Raw genomic sequence first — 18,879 nt, 5'->3', positions numbered from 1 at the left:
TCATATAACTTGCCTGGTGTTTTAGGCATTTCAAGTGGGAGGATAAATCTGGTTCCTATTACTTATTGGTCTTAATTGTAAGTGAAAATCTTAATTTTTAAAATTAATTTTGTATTATACAAATAGAGATATTCTCTTGGTTGTGCGTGCCCATGTAAGTATGTATTGTTTTCTACAGTTGTGGCAGGCAAGGTGTCACTAACTCAGGCCTCCATTACAACTGTCCCAGCACTGACTGAGTAGAAAGGTTAAACATTAAAAGCTAATTGAGCCCATGCCCTTTTACAAAGGCTGGAATGTAACAAAGAGCCCACCAAGAGTTTTGCCTAGGCTTTTCCTGGGCCTTGAAGCATGACAAGATAACGGAGGAATTCTTAACCGGACCCTTTTAGGATTAAACAAGTTTTATTGTGAGTCTGAAGAAACTCCCCAGGCCTCCACAGACAAGTTTATTGGGGTCTAAAGGAACTCCCCAAACCTTTATGATTTAGCAGGAGACAAGATAATGGTAATCACCTCAGCACCTAGACCCATTTAGATTAAGTAAACTTAATGAGGCTCCAGAAGAAGGTCTTCAGGACTCAGACCTTAGCTATAGATTAAAAGAAGTTAATCACTTATATCTTTAGATAAATGCACACTTACACATAGACATATAGCTTAGAAGGTATATAAGCTCTGGAAAACTTTGTAATTTTGAGTTGGTCTGGCAATAATTTCCAGGCCTTCTCCCTGTAACCAGTTGCAGAAAATAAAAACTCTCTTCCTCTCCAGTTCATTTGCATCTCATTATTGGGCCACAAGAAATAGCAGCCCAAAGTTCAGTTTGGTCCAGGAACAGAGTGAACAATAATGAGAACTATTACAAGTTTGTCCTTGTTTGGATTTCTCTCTGTGGAGCAGAATACAAAGTAAAGATCAAGGGTTTTAGCACAGAACTCCCAAGATTTAGACTTACTGGCCAGGGTAAGCAGGTAGTATTTGGCCATGATAGCATGACAATAGCAGTGGTTTTGAAGTGAATATATTTTAACACTTCTTTAACTTTAGAACCAGATAGGATTAGCTCTAGAATACCCGAGTTTGTTGGGTGGTGATCTAAATGGGCAATCATTTCCTATTAGTATATACATATACAGCAATTGCTCTAAATTGGCCCATATTTTGCCATTTAATATTTTTAGATGGAGGCTCCACAAAGAGTAATTCCTGTAATTCTTCAGAACTGCCTTTCATATTCATTCATGGCTAGACTTGCTCCAGCCTGGAATAGAACAGGCCATCTCTTGATACAAGGTAACTTTATCTTTTTAGTCATTGGGGCTTTCTGAACTAGATTACTTCTGTTATGTGTGTATTAGTCTGTTCTCATGCTGCTAATAAAGACATACTGGAGACTGGATAATTTATAAAGGAAAGGTTTAGTGGATTCACAGTTCCACATGGCTGGAGAGGCCTCACAATCATGGCAGAAGACAAAGGAAAAGAAAAGGGACATCTTACTTGGCAGCAGGCAAGAGAGTGTGCTCATGGGAACTTCCTTTTATAAAACCATCAGATCTCATGAGACTTATTCACTATCATGAAAACAGCACATGGAAGCCCCACCCCCATGATTCAATCATCTCCCACCGGGTCGTTCCCACAACATATGGGAATTATGGGAGCTACAATTCAAGATTCAGGTGGGGACACAGCCAAACCATATCAATGTGCATCTGTTCTTAATTTTAAGATATATAATTTTTAGAAAATAATTCTTAAAACTGACCTAACTAAGCAATCTCAAGCAAGCCCACAACAACATAAATGTCATTTCTTTACCTTGGGATTATATACAGAGGCCTGATGTTTCTTTAAAAAAATTAGTATATAATACTTTATACTTAAGGAATAAGTGTAAGTTACAAAGCAGTATGATAAAATGAACACAATACTGTTAAAACTGAGAAGCTATACTGAATTTTTCTTGAAGTCTGACTGTTTTCTAAATATTTTATAGCAGGAAATAGATATTTGGGGGAAGAATTGGGTATTTCCATCCTTTTAATTGAAGAGATACCTTTTGAATGATTATATTTTTTCAGCTCTCATCAGATATTACTTCATATAACAACTGCATTTTAAAGTATTTTCTTTAGCTTTGATAATTTCACATCAAGCATAGTTATAAATATCAAGCATGATTATTTATGAGTTGTAATAATATGTCATATTCTATGATTTTTTTAAGGAAGAGATTTTCTTTCTCAGATGGGAAAACAAAGTGCTGTTGGTAAGTAAAAATGCATAAGTCAATAGATAAAACAATATAATTCATAGTTGCTAAAGAAAACAGTATCATATGCTGGGCACAGTGGCTCACGCCTGTAATCCCAACACTTTGGGAGGCCCAGTTAGGTAGATTGTTTGAGCCCACAAGTTCAAGACCAGCCTGGGCAACATGGTAAGACCCCATCTCTACAAAATTATTAGCCAGGTACTATGTCTGTAGCCCCATCTACTTGGGAGGCTGAAGTGGAGGGCCAGTTGAGCACAGGAGGTTGAGGCTGCAGTGAGCCATGATTGCGCCACTGCATTCCAGCCTGGGTGACAGAGCAAGACCCTATTTAAAAACAAAACAAAACAAAAAACAAAAAACCAATAACATAGATCATTGGGTTGTATAATTATTGATTAATTAGGTTGTATAAGACCTTAATCAGATAGTATTGTAATCAGAATTTCACCTGGGAAATCACTTCTTATTCAAAATGTACATTCTAGACTGTATGAGAAAAATTCATCTTAATTGGAAAAAGCTATATTTTTATTCTCTCTACTTAAAGAAAATCATGACTGTGAAGGAGTTTAATTCTGTAGGCATTTATAATGTATAGTTTCCAGAATCATATCATCAAAAATTCTTTAGTACTGATGTAAGTCAAAACTTTATTTCTTATAGAATAGGATTCATTTTCTCCTTAAAAAATTGGAAAAAGAGACACAGATGATCTAAACTATACAGTTTACTACATGGCCTAATCCAGTTCTTTCATTGATTTCCATGGTTGTGTTTCAGATAGACACTTCCCTAAACAGTAGTCCAGAGATAGCAGATAGATGAGAATCCTGAGTCACCACCGTAGACATTATTAATCAATCATGGTAGCTTTTCACATCATTTGGGCATAGCCTTAAAATCCTGACCTGTAATCTACAGATATTAGATCTGGGTTGACTTTCCAGCTGAAGCCTGTTTTCTCTCCTTGCACTAGTTGTATGTTTAATTTGTGTAGTGTCAGTCAGTGTGCCCAACCTCTGGGTGAATGGGTTCATTACCTACATCTAGTTTCATCTCCAAACACTGTCATGAGACTACAGCTGTAGGGATTAAAAATAACAGTTTAGGAGAGGAAAATTCCTCACTCCTGTGTTAGGATTTGTTTTCTTTTACTTTTATTGAAATGTAATACACAAATTTTAAGTGTCTAGCTCACTGAATTTTAACAAACTAAACATTCTTGTAACCAGTTCTCAGATCAAGAAACAACATTAAGAGCACCCCAGAATCCCCCTCGTGCTTTTTACATGTACTAATCCTTCCCAAAGTCACCACTATCCTGACATTTCAGAAGTAGTTTTCTTTATGAAAAAGAAAGGTAAAGACTTCAAGGCTCTGGGAGATCTGGAATATATCTGCCAGTATATTTGAGGATATTTGTTAGTAAAAGACTACTCAAGTCAGAAACATTGTGTGATACCTCTTTAGATTACAGAAGAGGACAATCTCCATATTTATATACATAATATATGTCAGATTTATGTAAGGTATTTGTTGGATTTTTCTCCTAACTGTGGGATGTCTCTTTTTTTTATTGTAACCTTGCCTATGACCTGCACCCCACACACATATTCATGCTGTTTCATACCTTTGTCCTCTATTAGATGTCTCATCTGTAAACTGTCAAATATTAAGTGGTTATTATTTGAATTTTATCATGTGTGGAAAAAAATCTGTTCTTGTTTTTGACTTGAATAAGTTAGTTTCCTTTGTTACTAAAATACTTAATTTAATAGTAGAGTAATAATTCCAGATAGTTCACAGTTAAATATTTTATTTTCAGTATTAAACATCAATGTAACAGAAACTCAAGTTTGTCTAAGTATAGAAGCTTGCACAATCAGACTGCCAGCACCTGAGGTACCACATATTGTGATTTCTACACTTTATTATATTGACTATATACTTTCTATGTTTATTATTGTTACTAACATGTGATTAGGTTTTAATTTTTAACATGAAGGGTGCTAGAAAGGGTTTTATTATCAAAATCTGTATTATTAAATGCTTGATATATTTATATCATTCTATATCTGCTTCCCCAAAGAAAATATTATTCTGTCCATTTAACACAGGTCTTCACATTATTCCTTTGTTCAAAAACTTTGTTAAGATGGTAACTGAGACTCTCCACAACCTATCCTGCCTTAGCACCCACTTCTTGCCTCTTCTTTTGCCTCCAAATATAAAAAGCATGATTTCAGCTCTTATTAGATTTAATATTAATTCCCCTGCCCTTGATATCCTGGTAGCATTTTTTTGCATCTATTTTTTACACATAATACTTTCTGTCTTCTTGGTAGAAGGATATGTCTTTTATTTTGTGGATTCCCATAGCACCTAGCATAGAATCTTTCACACTAGTGTCACTCAATGTTATTGTCTTTCCTCTAGGCCAGTAGTTCTCAATGGAAGTGGTTGAGGGCAGGGAAATGAATGAGTGGCTCCTTATGAGACATTTGGCAATGTCTAGAGACAATTTTGGTTATCACAATGGAGGAAGGATGGTGTTGCTACTGACATCTAGTGAGTAGAGGCCAGAGAAGGGATGCTAATGAGTATCTTCCCCTGCACAGGACAATCATCTTATCCCCACCCACAGAATTATCCAGCCCAAAGTGTCAATAGTGTGTAGGTTGAGAAACCCCAGGCACAGGACAAATGATGCTTCCTTTGCTTAGAATGCCCCTCTGATTGGCTATACGTGTCCTGCTCATCATTTAAGGGCCAACTCAAATGCTACTCCTCTATTCATTTATTTCCATTTAATTCTTTGATTACCTCTTGTGTGGGTAAGTAACAAAGGACAGTGGATAAGTCCAAGATGAATAGGATCTACTTTTCTGCCCTGGAGAATCACGTAAGCCAGTAGGGAAGATGACTTGCATATAAATAACTGGAATGGGTAACATGACATGTATATCTTGGACTGATGAGGAACCTTCCCAAGGTTCCAAACCCTGTGTGATCTCCCACCCTCATTTAAACCCTCATACTCTCCTGTACCATACTGTCTTTGTTTTCTGTCACTTAGAATACCTGAAATTGGGTAATTTGTAAAGAAAATGAATTTATTTATTAAAGTTATAGAGGCTATGTCCAGTGAGGACCTTCTTGCTGTTGGGGTCGCTCTGCTGAGTCCTGAGGTGGTGCAAGGCATCACATAGCAAGACGGCAGGGTGTGGAAGCTGAGGTCTCTCTTCCTTTTATAAAGCCATGAGTCCTACTCCCATGATAAATCATTAATTCATTAACCTTCTAATCCACTAATCCATGAATGGATTAATCCATTCACGAGGGCAAAGCCCTCATCACCCAATCACCTGTTAAAGGCTCCACATTGGCTCAGCACGGTGGCTCACACCTGTAATCCCAGCACTTTGGGAGGCCAAAGTGGGTGGATCATGAGGTTAGGAGTATAAGACCAGGCTGGCCAACATGGTGTAACCCCGTCTCTACTAAAAATACAAAAATTAGCTGGGCATGGTGGTGCATTCCTGTAATCCCAGCTACTTGGGAGGCTGGGGCAGGAGACTTGCTGGAACTGGGACCTGGGAGGCAGAGGTAGCAGTGAGCCAAGATCGTGCCACTGCACTCCAGCCCAGGCTACAGAAGAGCAAGACTCCATCTCAGAGAAAAAAAATAAAAAAAAAAGGCTCCACCTCTCAATACTGCCACATTGGGGATTAAATTCCAAAATGAGTTTTGGAGGGGACTCATAGTCGAATTGTAGTTTATACTCACATACTTATTTCTATTTTTATACCTCTGATTTCCTTATAAGAAGCATCATGAAGACTAATATTGTGGCTTATTTACCTTTGAATTATCTACAGATGATACTTCTGTATTCTACACCTCAGTTTGAACCAATTTAGAGATTGACAGAGGAGTAAGACATAAATAGAGATCAGAATGTCACCTGTATTACTAGGGTGAGATTATAATTTATCCTCGAAATAGGATGCTTCTGAGAGTGAAAGGGGCACTAACCTGATGAGATACTGGCCCAACATGCACGAACTGGGATATATAGTCATGCTGTTCATTACTGGCAAGGAAAAACTGCTCTTGGAGGACATGGTTTATCTGAACCTTAGAATTAGGCAGACTTACCTACCCACTTATTGCAGTAGTGGAAAAACCACAGGCCTCCCTTGGGAGACCAGGCACTGGTTCTGATATGACAAAGAGAAAGCAGAACACCACTCTCTGCCAGCAGGCCAACTCCCAAGAGGAAGGGGAGGAGGTGAGCCAGCATGCCTGGTTATTCATCCCAATTTTACCATCTGTATTAGTCCATTCTCATGCTGCTCTGAAGAAATACCTAAGACTAGATAATTTATAAAGGAAAGAGGTTTAATTGACTCACAGTTCCTCATGGCTGGGAAGGCCTCAGGAAACTTACAGTCATGATAGAAGGGGAAGCAAGCACGTCCTTCTTCACAAGGTGGCAGGAGAGAACAGTGCAGAGCAAAGGGGGAAAGGCCCTTTATAAAACCATCAGATCTCGTGAGAACTCACTATTACAAGAATTGCATGAGGGTAACTGCCCCCATGAGTAAATTACCTCCCACTGGGTCCCTCCCACAACATGTGGGGATTATGGAAACTACAGTGCAAGATGAGATTTGAGTGGCAGTGCAGCCAAACCATATCACCATCCATATGCCCTAGGGAGGAATGAATGACAGAGCAGAATGATTCCAGGAATATGTGTTAGTAGAGCTTTCTGGGCATGGAAGGAAACACCAAAAATGGGGCAAACACATTCTTCTCCTCTATTCAACATTATACACTCAACATGTACTTGTTAAATTAAATCAATTCTCTAAATTATGATTGTTCATCAGCTTCTCTGAATCTCACTTTTACTTATGTTTTTGATATGGTGTCTTACACATTCTGACTGCTACAAAAATTAGTTTCATATATACCTATGTTCCTACTAAATTGTAATCTTTTTGAGATTCTAGGTCCTGTGTTATTCATTTTTATTTCCCATGGAGCCTAAAAGATAATTGCATTTAATTTTCCTTTTATTAAAATCTGGCATTGGTTATGTTAACCAAAAAGTGACTGAGGCAGATCTCAGTTGACTCAGGTTTATTTTGCCAAGGTTGATGACATGCCCAGGGAAAAGAAATACAAGTTACAACAGGATCCGTGCCCCGTGCTTTTTCCAAAGAGGGTTTTGAGGACTTCAGTATTTAAGGGAAAAGAACAAGCAGAAGGTGAAAGAGGAAGGAGAAAAAAGAGGAGGAGGGTAGGCAATGAGGCAAATGCTTATGTTCTTGTGAGGCTTTGATTACAGCTGAGTGAATCTACATTATACACATGAAAAGGGGTAGCGGAAAAGTCAATTATGCATTTCTCTCACTCAGTAGATCTACATTTACAGTAATAATCTGAAACTAAGCTGTCTGGGAATGAAAGGAAGGCAGGGGTTTTTTGTCTCTTGTTTTTGCATGATTCAGTTACCAAGCTTAATGTTCCCTTTGGCATAGCGAGTTTGGGGTTCTGAGATTCTGGTTCTTTTCTTTCATAGTTATTAGGTCAGGTTGTGGGGAGGGGAGAAATAAGGATGAAGAGGTGAGAAGGAGGATGTTTCTGGTTTCTCTTCCCTCCAGTTTATTTTGTTTGCTTTCATTCCCCTTTTCAAAAATCTACTATGGCCTCCATTGACTATAAGATGAAATCTCAGCTGTCTACCATGATATACAAGGTCTTCAGCAAACTGATCCAAGCCAACCTTACTTATAGCCTCATCTCCCATTACTGCTCTCCAGGTAGCCAAACTATGAATTGTTTCTCAAAGATAGTATGGTCTTTCATCCTTCCATGTATTTTATCACACCGTTGTCTAAGCCTGTAATTCCCTTTTTCTGCTCATCTTTCAAGGCTTATCTCAGACATCACCCCTTTGAAGAATTCCCCCACTCCTAAGTCTCATCTCTCTTGGTGCTCCCTGCGTTGTTTATCACATATTATCTATGCAAATGTCTCGTTAAACTGAGAAGTCCTAGAGGGAAGGGTCTGTGTCTTATTAATCTTTCTATCATAGGAGCCTACTCTAGTGCCTGTCACTCACTTTAGTAAAGATTTATGGAATGAATGGAGCATTGACTGGAGTGAAAGACCAATTTATTTTTTGAACTAGGTGACTTTTGTTTCTAAATTCTTTTTTAATTCCTCTGGGCTAGAGATTGGAGTAGTTTTCTAAATCCTGACCTTTGACCTTATTTAGAAAAATTTTAAAGCAGTTTATTATAATTCATTATGAAAAATGGGATTTCAGCCCTTATCTTTACAATTTAAATAGAGATCAAAAAATTTAAGAGGTAATTGAAACAGTAATTTACTCATTTCTCAAATTTTGGACTGTGCTAAACTTTAAAATAATACTTTCCTGGAAGTAATTAAATGTTTCTAAAGGAATTTATATGCACAAGTTGCCATTTTACTGTTTGGTGCATTGAGATTATAATTGAATCCACAGTTACATGAGGGATATATTTCAGAAAAGCATTATGTAATATTAAACTGTTTGCCTTGAAATTTAATATATGGAAAATTTGGGAAATGAGTGCCTCGAAACAAATTTGTATTTATTTCATAGATGGATATTTACTGGGTATTACTATGTATATATGCCAAGTGCTGATGGAAAACACCTTTTCCTCCCAGAATGTTTTATCTAGGTCAGAAGAAAGAAGAGCATACACACATAAAACTCACCAGAAGAAGGGAACATTTACTGAGTATTGGTTAATATTCACATACCCAGAAAATTCAGTGTGGGCCTAGAATCACATTAAAATTCTCAGATCTGCACTTATTAGCAGGGCCTCTTTGGCATGTTAGTTAATCTCGCAGAATCTCCATTTTTCTTATAAATTGGAGATAATGATATCCCTTTTAGGGTTGTAAGGAGGTTATGGGGTAAAGTATATTAAGGGCCTAGCATAGTACCTGACAGTAGAGGTTCAAAAATGATAGCTATTGTTATTATTTTATAAATAAGTAAATTAAGACACAAAGCAGTTAAGTAAGTTGCTCTGGGTCATAAAGGTAGTAAGAGATTCAGGATCTGAGTTTGTCCTTCAACTCTGTTCTTTCTACTATACGATGCTTCCTTCACCTAGCCTTAGGTTTTTTGGTTCAAATTTGTATGTCCCGTAGAGCCTTACAGAAATAGAAACCTAATATTTGTTAAATAAAAATACAATTAAAAAACAATGTTTGGTAATGGAGTATCAAAATTTGTGTTATAGGAACTATGTTACTTCAGGAATTAAGAGAAAAAGAAAATGTCTGAGGGAATCATATGTGAAATCTTTGGAACACATACTATTTTTCACCCTTTTCTTCTTGAAATAATCTCCTCTCTTGATTTCTCTGAAACTGATTTTTCTAGAATCTCCTGGAATTCATTTATCCTCATTCATTTATCATTTTAAATGTTGCTGTTTCTTAGGATTCCATTTTCAGCTCTCTTTTCCTTAGCAGGCTCACCCATTTCAGTGGCTTCAGCCTATACACCAGTACCTCCCAAATATTCTTGTATAGTGGTAACTTTTCTGTCATCTCTTGGATACTTTCAAATGAATGTACTAATGGCAGTCAGACCCAGTTATGTCTAAAACTGAATGTATTTATTTGTCACCTTCCTCAACCCCAAATCTGTTCCTCCTGTGTAATTATTCTTTTCATTAGTGGCATCAGCAGCCAATAATTTACCTACCTAAAGACTTCAGAGTCATCCTTGGCTTTCCCTCTTTCTTACTTTCTCTTTCCAGTTAGTCTTTAATAGCCTACTCTGGTCTCTGAAATGGACTCCTCTCTGCCTCCATTTCTGTTGCTCTAATTCAGACTCCCTTTTTTTACTTGAACTATTAAACTAGTCTCCATATGGGCCTTGTTTCCAGCCTTTCTCCTTCAAGTTTATTATCTAATTTTTCCTTACAATGTCAACAGAGTTCACTTTGTAAAACAAAGGTCCCCAGCCTAAATATTTTTAGTATTTCAACACTGCCTAGAGAAAATTAAGTCTAAATTCTTTAGATTGGCGTTATAAGGAGAAAATAATATTTATTGAATACCTGCTTTTCAGTATGGTTTTGGTCATCATATAAGGGCACTTTATAAATATTTGCTAAATAAAGAAATACAAAGGGTTAGCATTCACAGTCTCTTGGAGTATGTGGTGAGCAGTTGGGTGGTTTGCCAGTCTTTAATCTGTGTTGAGAAAGACCAATGTAAACAGTAAGTACTGGTACTTATTGAGGTCCCTGCAGCAATTGACTTGAGTCTCTGAATACTGTAGAAAGTACCCAGAGGATATATACTCAAGCTGTATAAATAGGTGTATGTGGAAACCCATAAACTTTAAACATTTGAACCTGAACCTAACTTCTGTGAATTCAGTTTTAAGTTCTGTTTTCTCTCAGTTTAGTCCTCCCTCTGCAACCAGTCTTTTCTGACATTCATAACCATGCCTCCTCTAATCATGTTTTTATCACACATTTCAGGCAACTGATCTCTTAAGCACAGTACATCACAGTGCAAGATTTATCTCTTGTGCACAGGAAAATATGTGTCCTTATTCATTCTGCGTGTCCTTGCTCTTTTACCTCACAACGTAACTAGCATGTCTTATCTTCCTCTTCCTGCATCATGTTTTCCTGCTCTTCCCTGCTCCTCCATTTCCATTAGTCTTAATGAATGACATAGGAACTCAGAGAAGGATCAGTCACTGGACATGGAGAAGATGGGTCTAGATCCAGGCATTAGGACCTTATTGGTAGGAGTCCAGGCAATAAAAAGTTGTCTAGTTTAGTTGGACTTCCTTGAAAAGTAGTAGGCTGTGAAGTTAGAACATCATTTCCCAAAAGATGTTAGGTGGTTGGTTAAAAATGGAGTAAGGGTTTATGAATCATTCTGTCTAATCTTAATATAGTGTCCTTTCACCCATTAATACCTTATTTTTTCACCCTCTTTGAGGTCTCTTTATATCTTTGGCTAACTGGAACAGTGCCTCTCAGGGAGATTTTCCAGGGTAAGAGAGCTGTAATTGGCAAACTCTTGTAGGTTAAATACAAGCCAAAATGCCCTACAGGGAGGACACTGGAGGAACAGGGAAGAAAGTGTTCTAGGAAGCTGGGTGGGGTATAAAAGGAGACTGGAGCACTGGCTCTGTCTTTTCTCCTCCAAAAGACCAGATGGAAGTATAATTCCCTTACTCATCCTCCATTTAAAAAAAAACAATTGAGGTTAAAAGCTATTATTTTAAAATATGAGCACCTTCCTTTGGAAGAGATTCAACTTTCCTGCAAATTAACATAATTTAAAAAAACACCTGAAAACCAGCTAAAATCACTGCAAAATAGGAGTTTGGGCTTGGATGGTAAGAGGGAAAGCATGAAATACTTCATATATTGTATAAAGGAGAAGCAGGGTGAGCTGCAACTTTGACTACTTATGTAAAGTGGTTATGCATGATTCAATGTAACTTAAGTCTTTAAAACTACTTTATAACCTACTGTGTGCATGTAACAAATACGTATCTTTTAAAATGTTTCCTTTTTTGCCAAATGATTTGAGGACTTACAAGTCTTATTTCTATTAAAAGCTAAAAGAGTTTGAGATTTCCCAGAATATTATAAGGGATTTTCATGCTAACAAGCGTGCTGTCATTGAGAGACATTCCATTTTAAGCAACTGGTGCTACGTTTTGCCAAGGTGAGATTTCAATTTGTAGTATCTAGGGTGGGTTCAAAATACGGTAGTTTCCCTTATTTTGCTTCCTTAACATTGATATGTGTAAAAGTATAAACCATTTTGATGAATTTTAAAATACTGGATTATTACTTCACAAAGGTACTGAAACAATATTGTCATATTTACAAAAGCCATGAATTTTCTTTATCAAATTACTAATTTTATTATATATTCACATCTTATTAGATCTAGTTTCAAAAAAGGTAATATTTCTATATTTCTCATTATAAAATGAAAACTATCAAAATAATATTAATAAAACATAAACTTGTATCTAATAATGATTCATTGTAATTTGATATGAGCTGAGTTTTAAGTTTGTACTATTTTCAGGAAAAAATAATTTGTTACTAGTATAAGCAGGACTATTGGGATAAAATTTTAAATTGCTTAGGAAAAAGAACTTCAGTAGCATACACCTAATAATTCAGTCATTGAAGCTGGGAGGAGGTAGCTAGAAAACATAGGTTTGACTCTAATTTGTTCACCCCCTTACAGACTTTTCCCTGAAGTCTAACAATTACCAGCAATATCTTTGGGTGGAAAAATTTATTAGTCATTATTTTGTGTTTACAATTGGCACATTGTCTACAACAATTTAATTTAGTTTTTTCTAGTAATTCTAGTTGTTAAAATATAATACAAATAAAGACCATATATGACAAACCTGTAGCTAACATCATACTCAACAGTGAAAAATTGAAAGCTTTTTTCTCTAAAATCAGGAACAAGACAAGGATGCCCACTCTCTCCACTTCTGTTCAACATAGTACTAGAAGTCCTAGCTAGAGCAGTTAGACAAGAGAAAGAAATAAAAGGCATCCAACTTGTAAAGGAAGAAGTTGACTTGTTGCTGTATGCAGGTGACATGATCTTACGTATAGAAAACCCTAAAGACTCCACCAAAAAACTGTTAGAACTAATAAACAGATTCAATAAAGTTGTAGAATACAAAATCACACAAAAAAGTAGCATTTCTGTATACTAACAACAGACTATCTGTAAAAGCAATCAATGAAAATAATTTTGTCTGTCATAGCTACCAAAAACATACTTAGCAATAAATTTAACAACCAAGGAGGTGAAAGACCTGTACAATGAAAACTACATATCTGTGAAAAAGCACAGACAACAAAAGCAAAAATAGACAAATGTGGTTACATCACTGAAAAGCTTCTATATGGCAAAGGAAACAGTCAACAGAGTGAAGAGACAACTTACAGAATGAGAGAAAATATTTGTAAACCGTCCATCTGATAAAGAGCTACTATCCAAACTATATAAGGAACTCAAATAACTCAATAGCAAGAAAACAAATAACCTGATTTTCAAATGGGCAAAGCCCTCGAATAACATTTCTCAAAAGAAGATATTTAAGTGACCAACAGGTGTATGAAAAAATGCTCAACACGACTAATCATCAGGGAAATGCAAATTAAAGTCACAATGAGAGATCACCTCATACATGATGAATGGCTATTATCAAAATGACAAAATATAACAAATACTGGCAAGGATGTGGGGAAAAGGGAACACTTGCACACTGTTGATGAGAATGTAAATTAGTTCAGCCATCATGGAAAACAGTATGGAGGTTCCTCAAAAAATTGAAAATAGAACTATCTTATGATCTAGCAACCCCACTACTGGTGATACATACAAAAGAAATTAAATCAGTGTGTTGAAGAGATATCTGCACCCCCATGTTCATTTCAGCATTATTCATAACAGCCAAGATATAGAATCAACTTAAGTGCCCAGCAACAGATGAATGGATAAAGAAATATGTGGTATATGCACAAATAGAATAGTAGTCACCCTTAAAAGAGAAGGAAATCCTGTCATTTGCAACATGGATGAATCTAAGGGATATTATGTTAAATGAAATAAGCCAGGCACAGAAACAAATACCTTATGACCTCACTTCCTTATGGACTCTAAAACAATTGAACTCTCAGAAGCAGAGAGTAGAATAGTGCTTACCAGGGGCTGGGTAGGTGGGAGTGAAGGGGTGGATTGGGGAGATGTTGGTGAAAGGATACAAAATTTCAGTTATATAGGAAGGATTACTTCAAAAGATCTATTGTACAGCATAGTGACTATAGTTAATAAAAATGTATTAGGTTGGTGCAAAAGTAATTGCAGTTTTTGCTATTGAAAGTAATGGCAAAAATCGCAATTACTTTTTTTACATACATATGAAAAATCACTAAGAAGGGGTGAGGTGGCTCACATCTGTAATCACAGCCCTTTGGGAGGCCAAGGCAGGCAGATCACCTGAGGTCAGGATTGAGACCAGACTGGCCAACATGGCAAAACCCTGTCTCTACTAAAAATACAAAAGTTAGCTGAGCATAGTGGTGCGCGCTTGTAATCCCAGCTGGTGGCTAAGGCAGGAGAATCGCTTGAACGATGGCTTGAACCTGGAAGCAGAGGTTGCCATGAGCTGAGGTCGCACCACTGCCCTCCAGCCTGGGCAACAGAGCGAGACACTGTCTCAAAAAATAAATAATAGCACTAAGAGTACATTTTAAGTGGTCTACCACACACACAAAAAGGTATGTGAGTAAATGCATGTTAATTAGCTCGACTTAGCAATCCACAATGTGTACATATTATGAAATATGTCATACATGATAAATAATATATACTATTTTTATTTGTCAATTAAAGCAAAATAAAAAGATTTAGTACAATGTGTTTGAAATTTGAGATGTTTAGTTTACTATATATAGCTAGTGAGATAGTTGTTAAATCTTTTTTGAGCACTTTCTAAATCACGTAGTTGACTTATTAAACTGTATTTAAGCATTGGCTCATAATAGCTTCCTCTCATTTTTCATAGTATGAAAATGGGACAAATTATAAATATTTTTCATGCCATCCCCCCTGACTGTCCTTTTCACTCATATGGAGATTTCCAGAGACACTGGGATGCCCTGGTAAGGAATGGAAATATATGTTACATTAGAAGTTATTTGATTTTTGTTTATTGTAACTTAACCTAAGTTTGGCTTTCTCCAAGATATTTAATATTTTGTGCTTAATTTTTAGTATGGCTATAAACTTCCAGATGATAGTGGAAAAATTAAAATATACTGCACCATCTATTTCAAAATGCTCGGAGAAAGGACCTTCACATATCCTTTACACACCAACTGAAGCAGATGCTGTCTGCCCACCTTATAATCTAGTTTTGCTCCCACTCTCATGTCATACATTGCAACCTTCTTTCTCTGTGTCTAACTGAAACTATGGTACATTTCCTCCTACTTCTTATCTGCACAAGTGTTTTTAGTTTGCTTAGAATATCTTCCTATTTTTATTTGAGGATGAGCCTAATAAGGATATTTTCCTTAAACACCATTTCAACAATTTAGAAAACAAAAGTTAGAAAAAAATGTGTACTTAAAAAATAAGAAAGCAATCATGATTCTCCTTAGCCAAGTGCTCCCTCCAGTGGCATTTCAGATACAATTGAAAGGGTTAAATTAAAAGTTTAGGTTGTAAACAAAAACAAGATTTTTCTTTTGAGGAGATTATCTAATTTTATAGGCAAATTTTCGATGATGTGACTTATACTTAATTGCACCCCATTGACTTAAGAAAATATCTTTTAAACAATTTTTTTTAAATCGAAATATACACATGAGAAGAGCATAAGTGCTCAGGCGAAACTCTTAAATCTTAGTACTGATTTCACCATTTCTACCTTCTGACCCTGCTGGAGTTTAAAAATGGAAGAAGGAAGAGCCTTAGTGTTGTCTTTTTGCATTCTGTGTTTCCTAAGCCAAACTTATTTTAATAGTAAAACTGAGGTTAACATATATCAGTTATTTTATTTCATTATATGCCAACATATTATTCAAAATCTTCAGAATATGTTTCATCAGAAAAAGTAACTGCTTTCTCAAAGAACTGCTTTTGCAGCTTGAATACAATCTATATGTGTTGTTTCTCTGTCCTGAATTTTTAACTGTTTTTGGAGGTGCAACCTGTTCATTGTTTATTATAATTCTTATTTTGTAATTGGTAAGGCTTATAGTATCTTCCTTATAAATAGTTTTTGGAATATCGTAGTTGCCCTTCCATTTAGAAAGCCATATAGTAAGATACTATGAATTGTCTTGATTTGGAATGTTAGAATAGAAGGAATGAAGATCCCTGTAAGAAAACATACTTTCAGCTGTGGATGGTATCAGATAAGCAATATTAAAGAGTTAAGATATATTTATGTGTGCCTTTTTAACATTGCTACTTTAATACTTTTTAAAATCCCATAAAAATTTCCGCCTCTTATGTAATAAAATCAGACATTGTTCTTTAACATTGTTCAGATATCCTCTCAGTTGCATCAGAAGTCAGCCCATGCAGTTCTTCCCAAGGGTAGATTCGGAAGTTATGTTGAAAAGTTTTCTTTCAGATTTAAAATCTAAACTGCCCCATATATGTGGATTTCCCATAAAGATGACAAGTAAACCGTGCTACTACACACAAGAACTAACTAAACCTAATATACAGGTAAGAGATCTCTTGTCCTATCTAGTTCTCCAAGACATACTATCCATCTATTTTACTTGAATCTCTTGTCTTCTGGGGTGGAATACCCAACCCAATGTGCAGATAATTATTTTCTTTCAGTTCAATGTTTCCCTAAAACTATTTGTTATTATTATTACTATCATTAGTCATTTGTTATTATTATTATATTTAACACGGTATTATAGTAGTAGTTGTTTACTGAAATGTTTCACCTACATCAAGGATATAAATGAGTTGGGTTATTGGAGATTAAAGAGACAGAGTTTTATGAAGAGTTTTTATTTGGAGATACTGTGCTGCCAGTACAAGTTCAGTTAAATGGAAGGTAAGATGCCTGCCCCTCACCAAATCAAGTAAGTTGAGGCTTCTATGGAACCACGTAGAGATTATGACCCCTGCTGTATAAGGAAAACAGAGGGCTAATGTCTGGCTCCTGTCTGATTTCATTAAGAAATTAATACAATTGGCTGTCTGCTAATGGACAAATCAAAGATGAAATGGCCATATGGGGATTGGCCTACATCTCAGAGTTTGTCAGAACAAAGCTGTTGAAGACTTAACTTGAAGTCAGATTCACGGTTTTTATTTTTACTGAGGCTGGAAACTATTGGGGAGGGAGGGTGTTTTCTACTGAGTTTGTCTCCTCTGCATTTTTAAAATCTATTCTTATGATGACATATGGCACACATATAGAAAAGTAATACTGTATAGCTTAAGGAATATCAAACGTCCATGTAACTATCACACAGATAAAACATAGAACCTTACCAGGACTTAGGAGCCTCCTACTTAACACCTTCCTAGTCATAACTCCTTTCCTCCTCCCAAAAGGTGACCACTACTATGGAAATTATTCCTTGTTTTGTTTTTATCAACTAAGTATGTGTCCTTAAACATCATATTTCATTTTGCCTGCTTTTGAACTTCATGTAAAATAAATCATAGAGTATGTATTCCTTTGTGCCTGGCTTTTTCGGCTCAGCATCATGTTTGTGACATTCATCCATGTTGCTCCACTTAGCTGTAGTCGGTTTCTTTTCCTTTATATGTAGCATTTTATTATGTGATTATGCTGCAATTTATTCAGAATATTATTGATGAGTATTTGGATTGTTTCTCTTTGGGGGCTATTACTAGTAATACTGTGATGAACGCTCTTATATGTGTCTGCTGGTGCTCATGTACATGAAACCTCCAGGAGTAGAATTGGTATGGGTGTTTCCAACTTTGCTGGCTACACCAAACTATTTCCCTAACCAATCTGTATTCCCCTCTGCCCCAAGGCAGTATAGGAGAATTTATACTGCTTCACATCCTTGCCCATTTTTGGTTTTGTTGGTCTTTAATTTCAGCCCTTCCGATAGGTGTATTTATTATTGTGTGTTTTTGATTTGCATTTTCCTGATTATTAATGAGATTGGACATCTTTTCATATGTATTTTGGCCATTTGGATTTTTTTTTGAAATGCCATTCTTTCACTTTTCATGTTTTTTTTTATTGATTTATACGTATTGTTAACATAAGCCAGATATGAGTTTTTCATCAGTTATACACAATTATCTTCTTTCATCCTATAACATGCTTTCTCTCTTAAAGGTGTCTTGGTGTCTTAATAGTATCTTTTGGCAGCAGGTCCTAATTTATAATCAAAATGATCAGTCTTTCTCTTTATGGTTGCTACTTTTTGTACCCTGTTTAAAAAAATCTTTCTGTACCCCAAAGTCATGAAGGTATTCTCCTCTAATATCATCCAATAAAAGGTTGTTTTGCACTCACATTTAGATCTGCAATGCAATTGGAATTTATTTTTGTAATATGATGTGATGTAGGGAGTCAGATTTCTTTGATATGGATATCCATATGTCCAAGCCAAAAATAAAAAACACAATTCTTATCCCAGTACTTTTTCCCCAATAGTTTTTCTCCCCTCAGTACTTTGCAGCACTACCTTTGTCATAAATCCAGTGTCTTTGTGTGTATGGTATTGTTTCAGGCCTCTTTAATCTCTTTCTCTGGTCAGTTTGTTGATCCTAGCACCAACACCATGCTTTTAGAATTATCTTAATTATGTAATCTTAAATTTTATATTTATTATAGTGTTTTAATCTTAAATTTTATAAGATTTTTGAAATCTGATAAAGCATCTTATCTGTTGATCTGTGCATTTCCATACACATTTAGTTTCAACTTGTCAACTTACACATAGACACAGACACACTCGTGCACACACACA

At 36.0% G+C, this 18,879-nt stretch overlaps 1 protein-coding gene across 1 annotated transcript in view; it reads left to right on the top strand.

Moving 5' to 3' along the window:
* Positions 1-18,879, top strand: part of CUNH18orf63 (chromosome unknown C18orf63 homolog) — a 37,176-nt gene that overhangs the window by 6,513 nt on the left and 11,784 nt on the right. The window contains exons 3-9 of the mRNA XM_032151673.2: positions 1,185-1,296; positions 2,234-2,275; positions 4,107-4,183; positions 11,955-12,064; positions 14,949-15,045; positions 15,158-15,243; positions 16,441-16,624. Coding sequence (XP_032007564.2) covers positions 1,185-1,296; positions 2,234-2,275; positions 4,107-4,183; positions 11,955-12,064; positions 14,949-15,045; positions 15,158-15,243; positions 16,441-16,624 — 708 coding nt within the window. The remainder of the gene's footprint in view (positions 1-1,184; positions 1,297-2,233; positions 2,276-4,106; positions 4,184-11,954; positions 12,065-14,948; positions 15,046-15,157; positions 15,244-16,440; positions 16,625-18,879) is intronic.

This window comes from Hylobates moloch, unplaced genomic scaffold, assembly GCF_009828535.3.
Source record: "Hylobates moloch isolate HMO894 unplaced genomic scaffold, HMol_V3 SCAFFOLD_5, whole genome shotgun sequence".
Classification (NCBI taxonomy): Eukaryota; Metazoa; Chordata; class Mammalia; order Primates; family Hylobatidae; genus Hylobates; species Hylobates moloch.
Note: the sequence above shows the minus strand (reverse complement) of the source record. Positions and strands in the feature narration are given on the sequence as shown.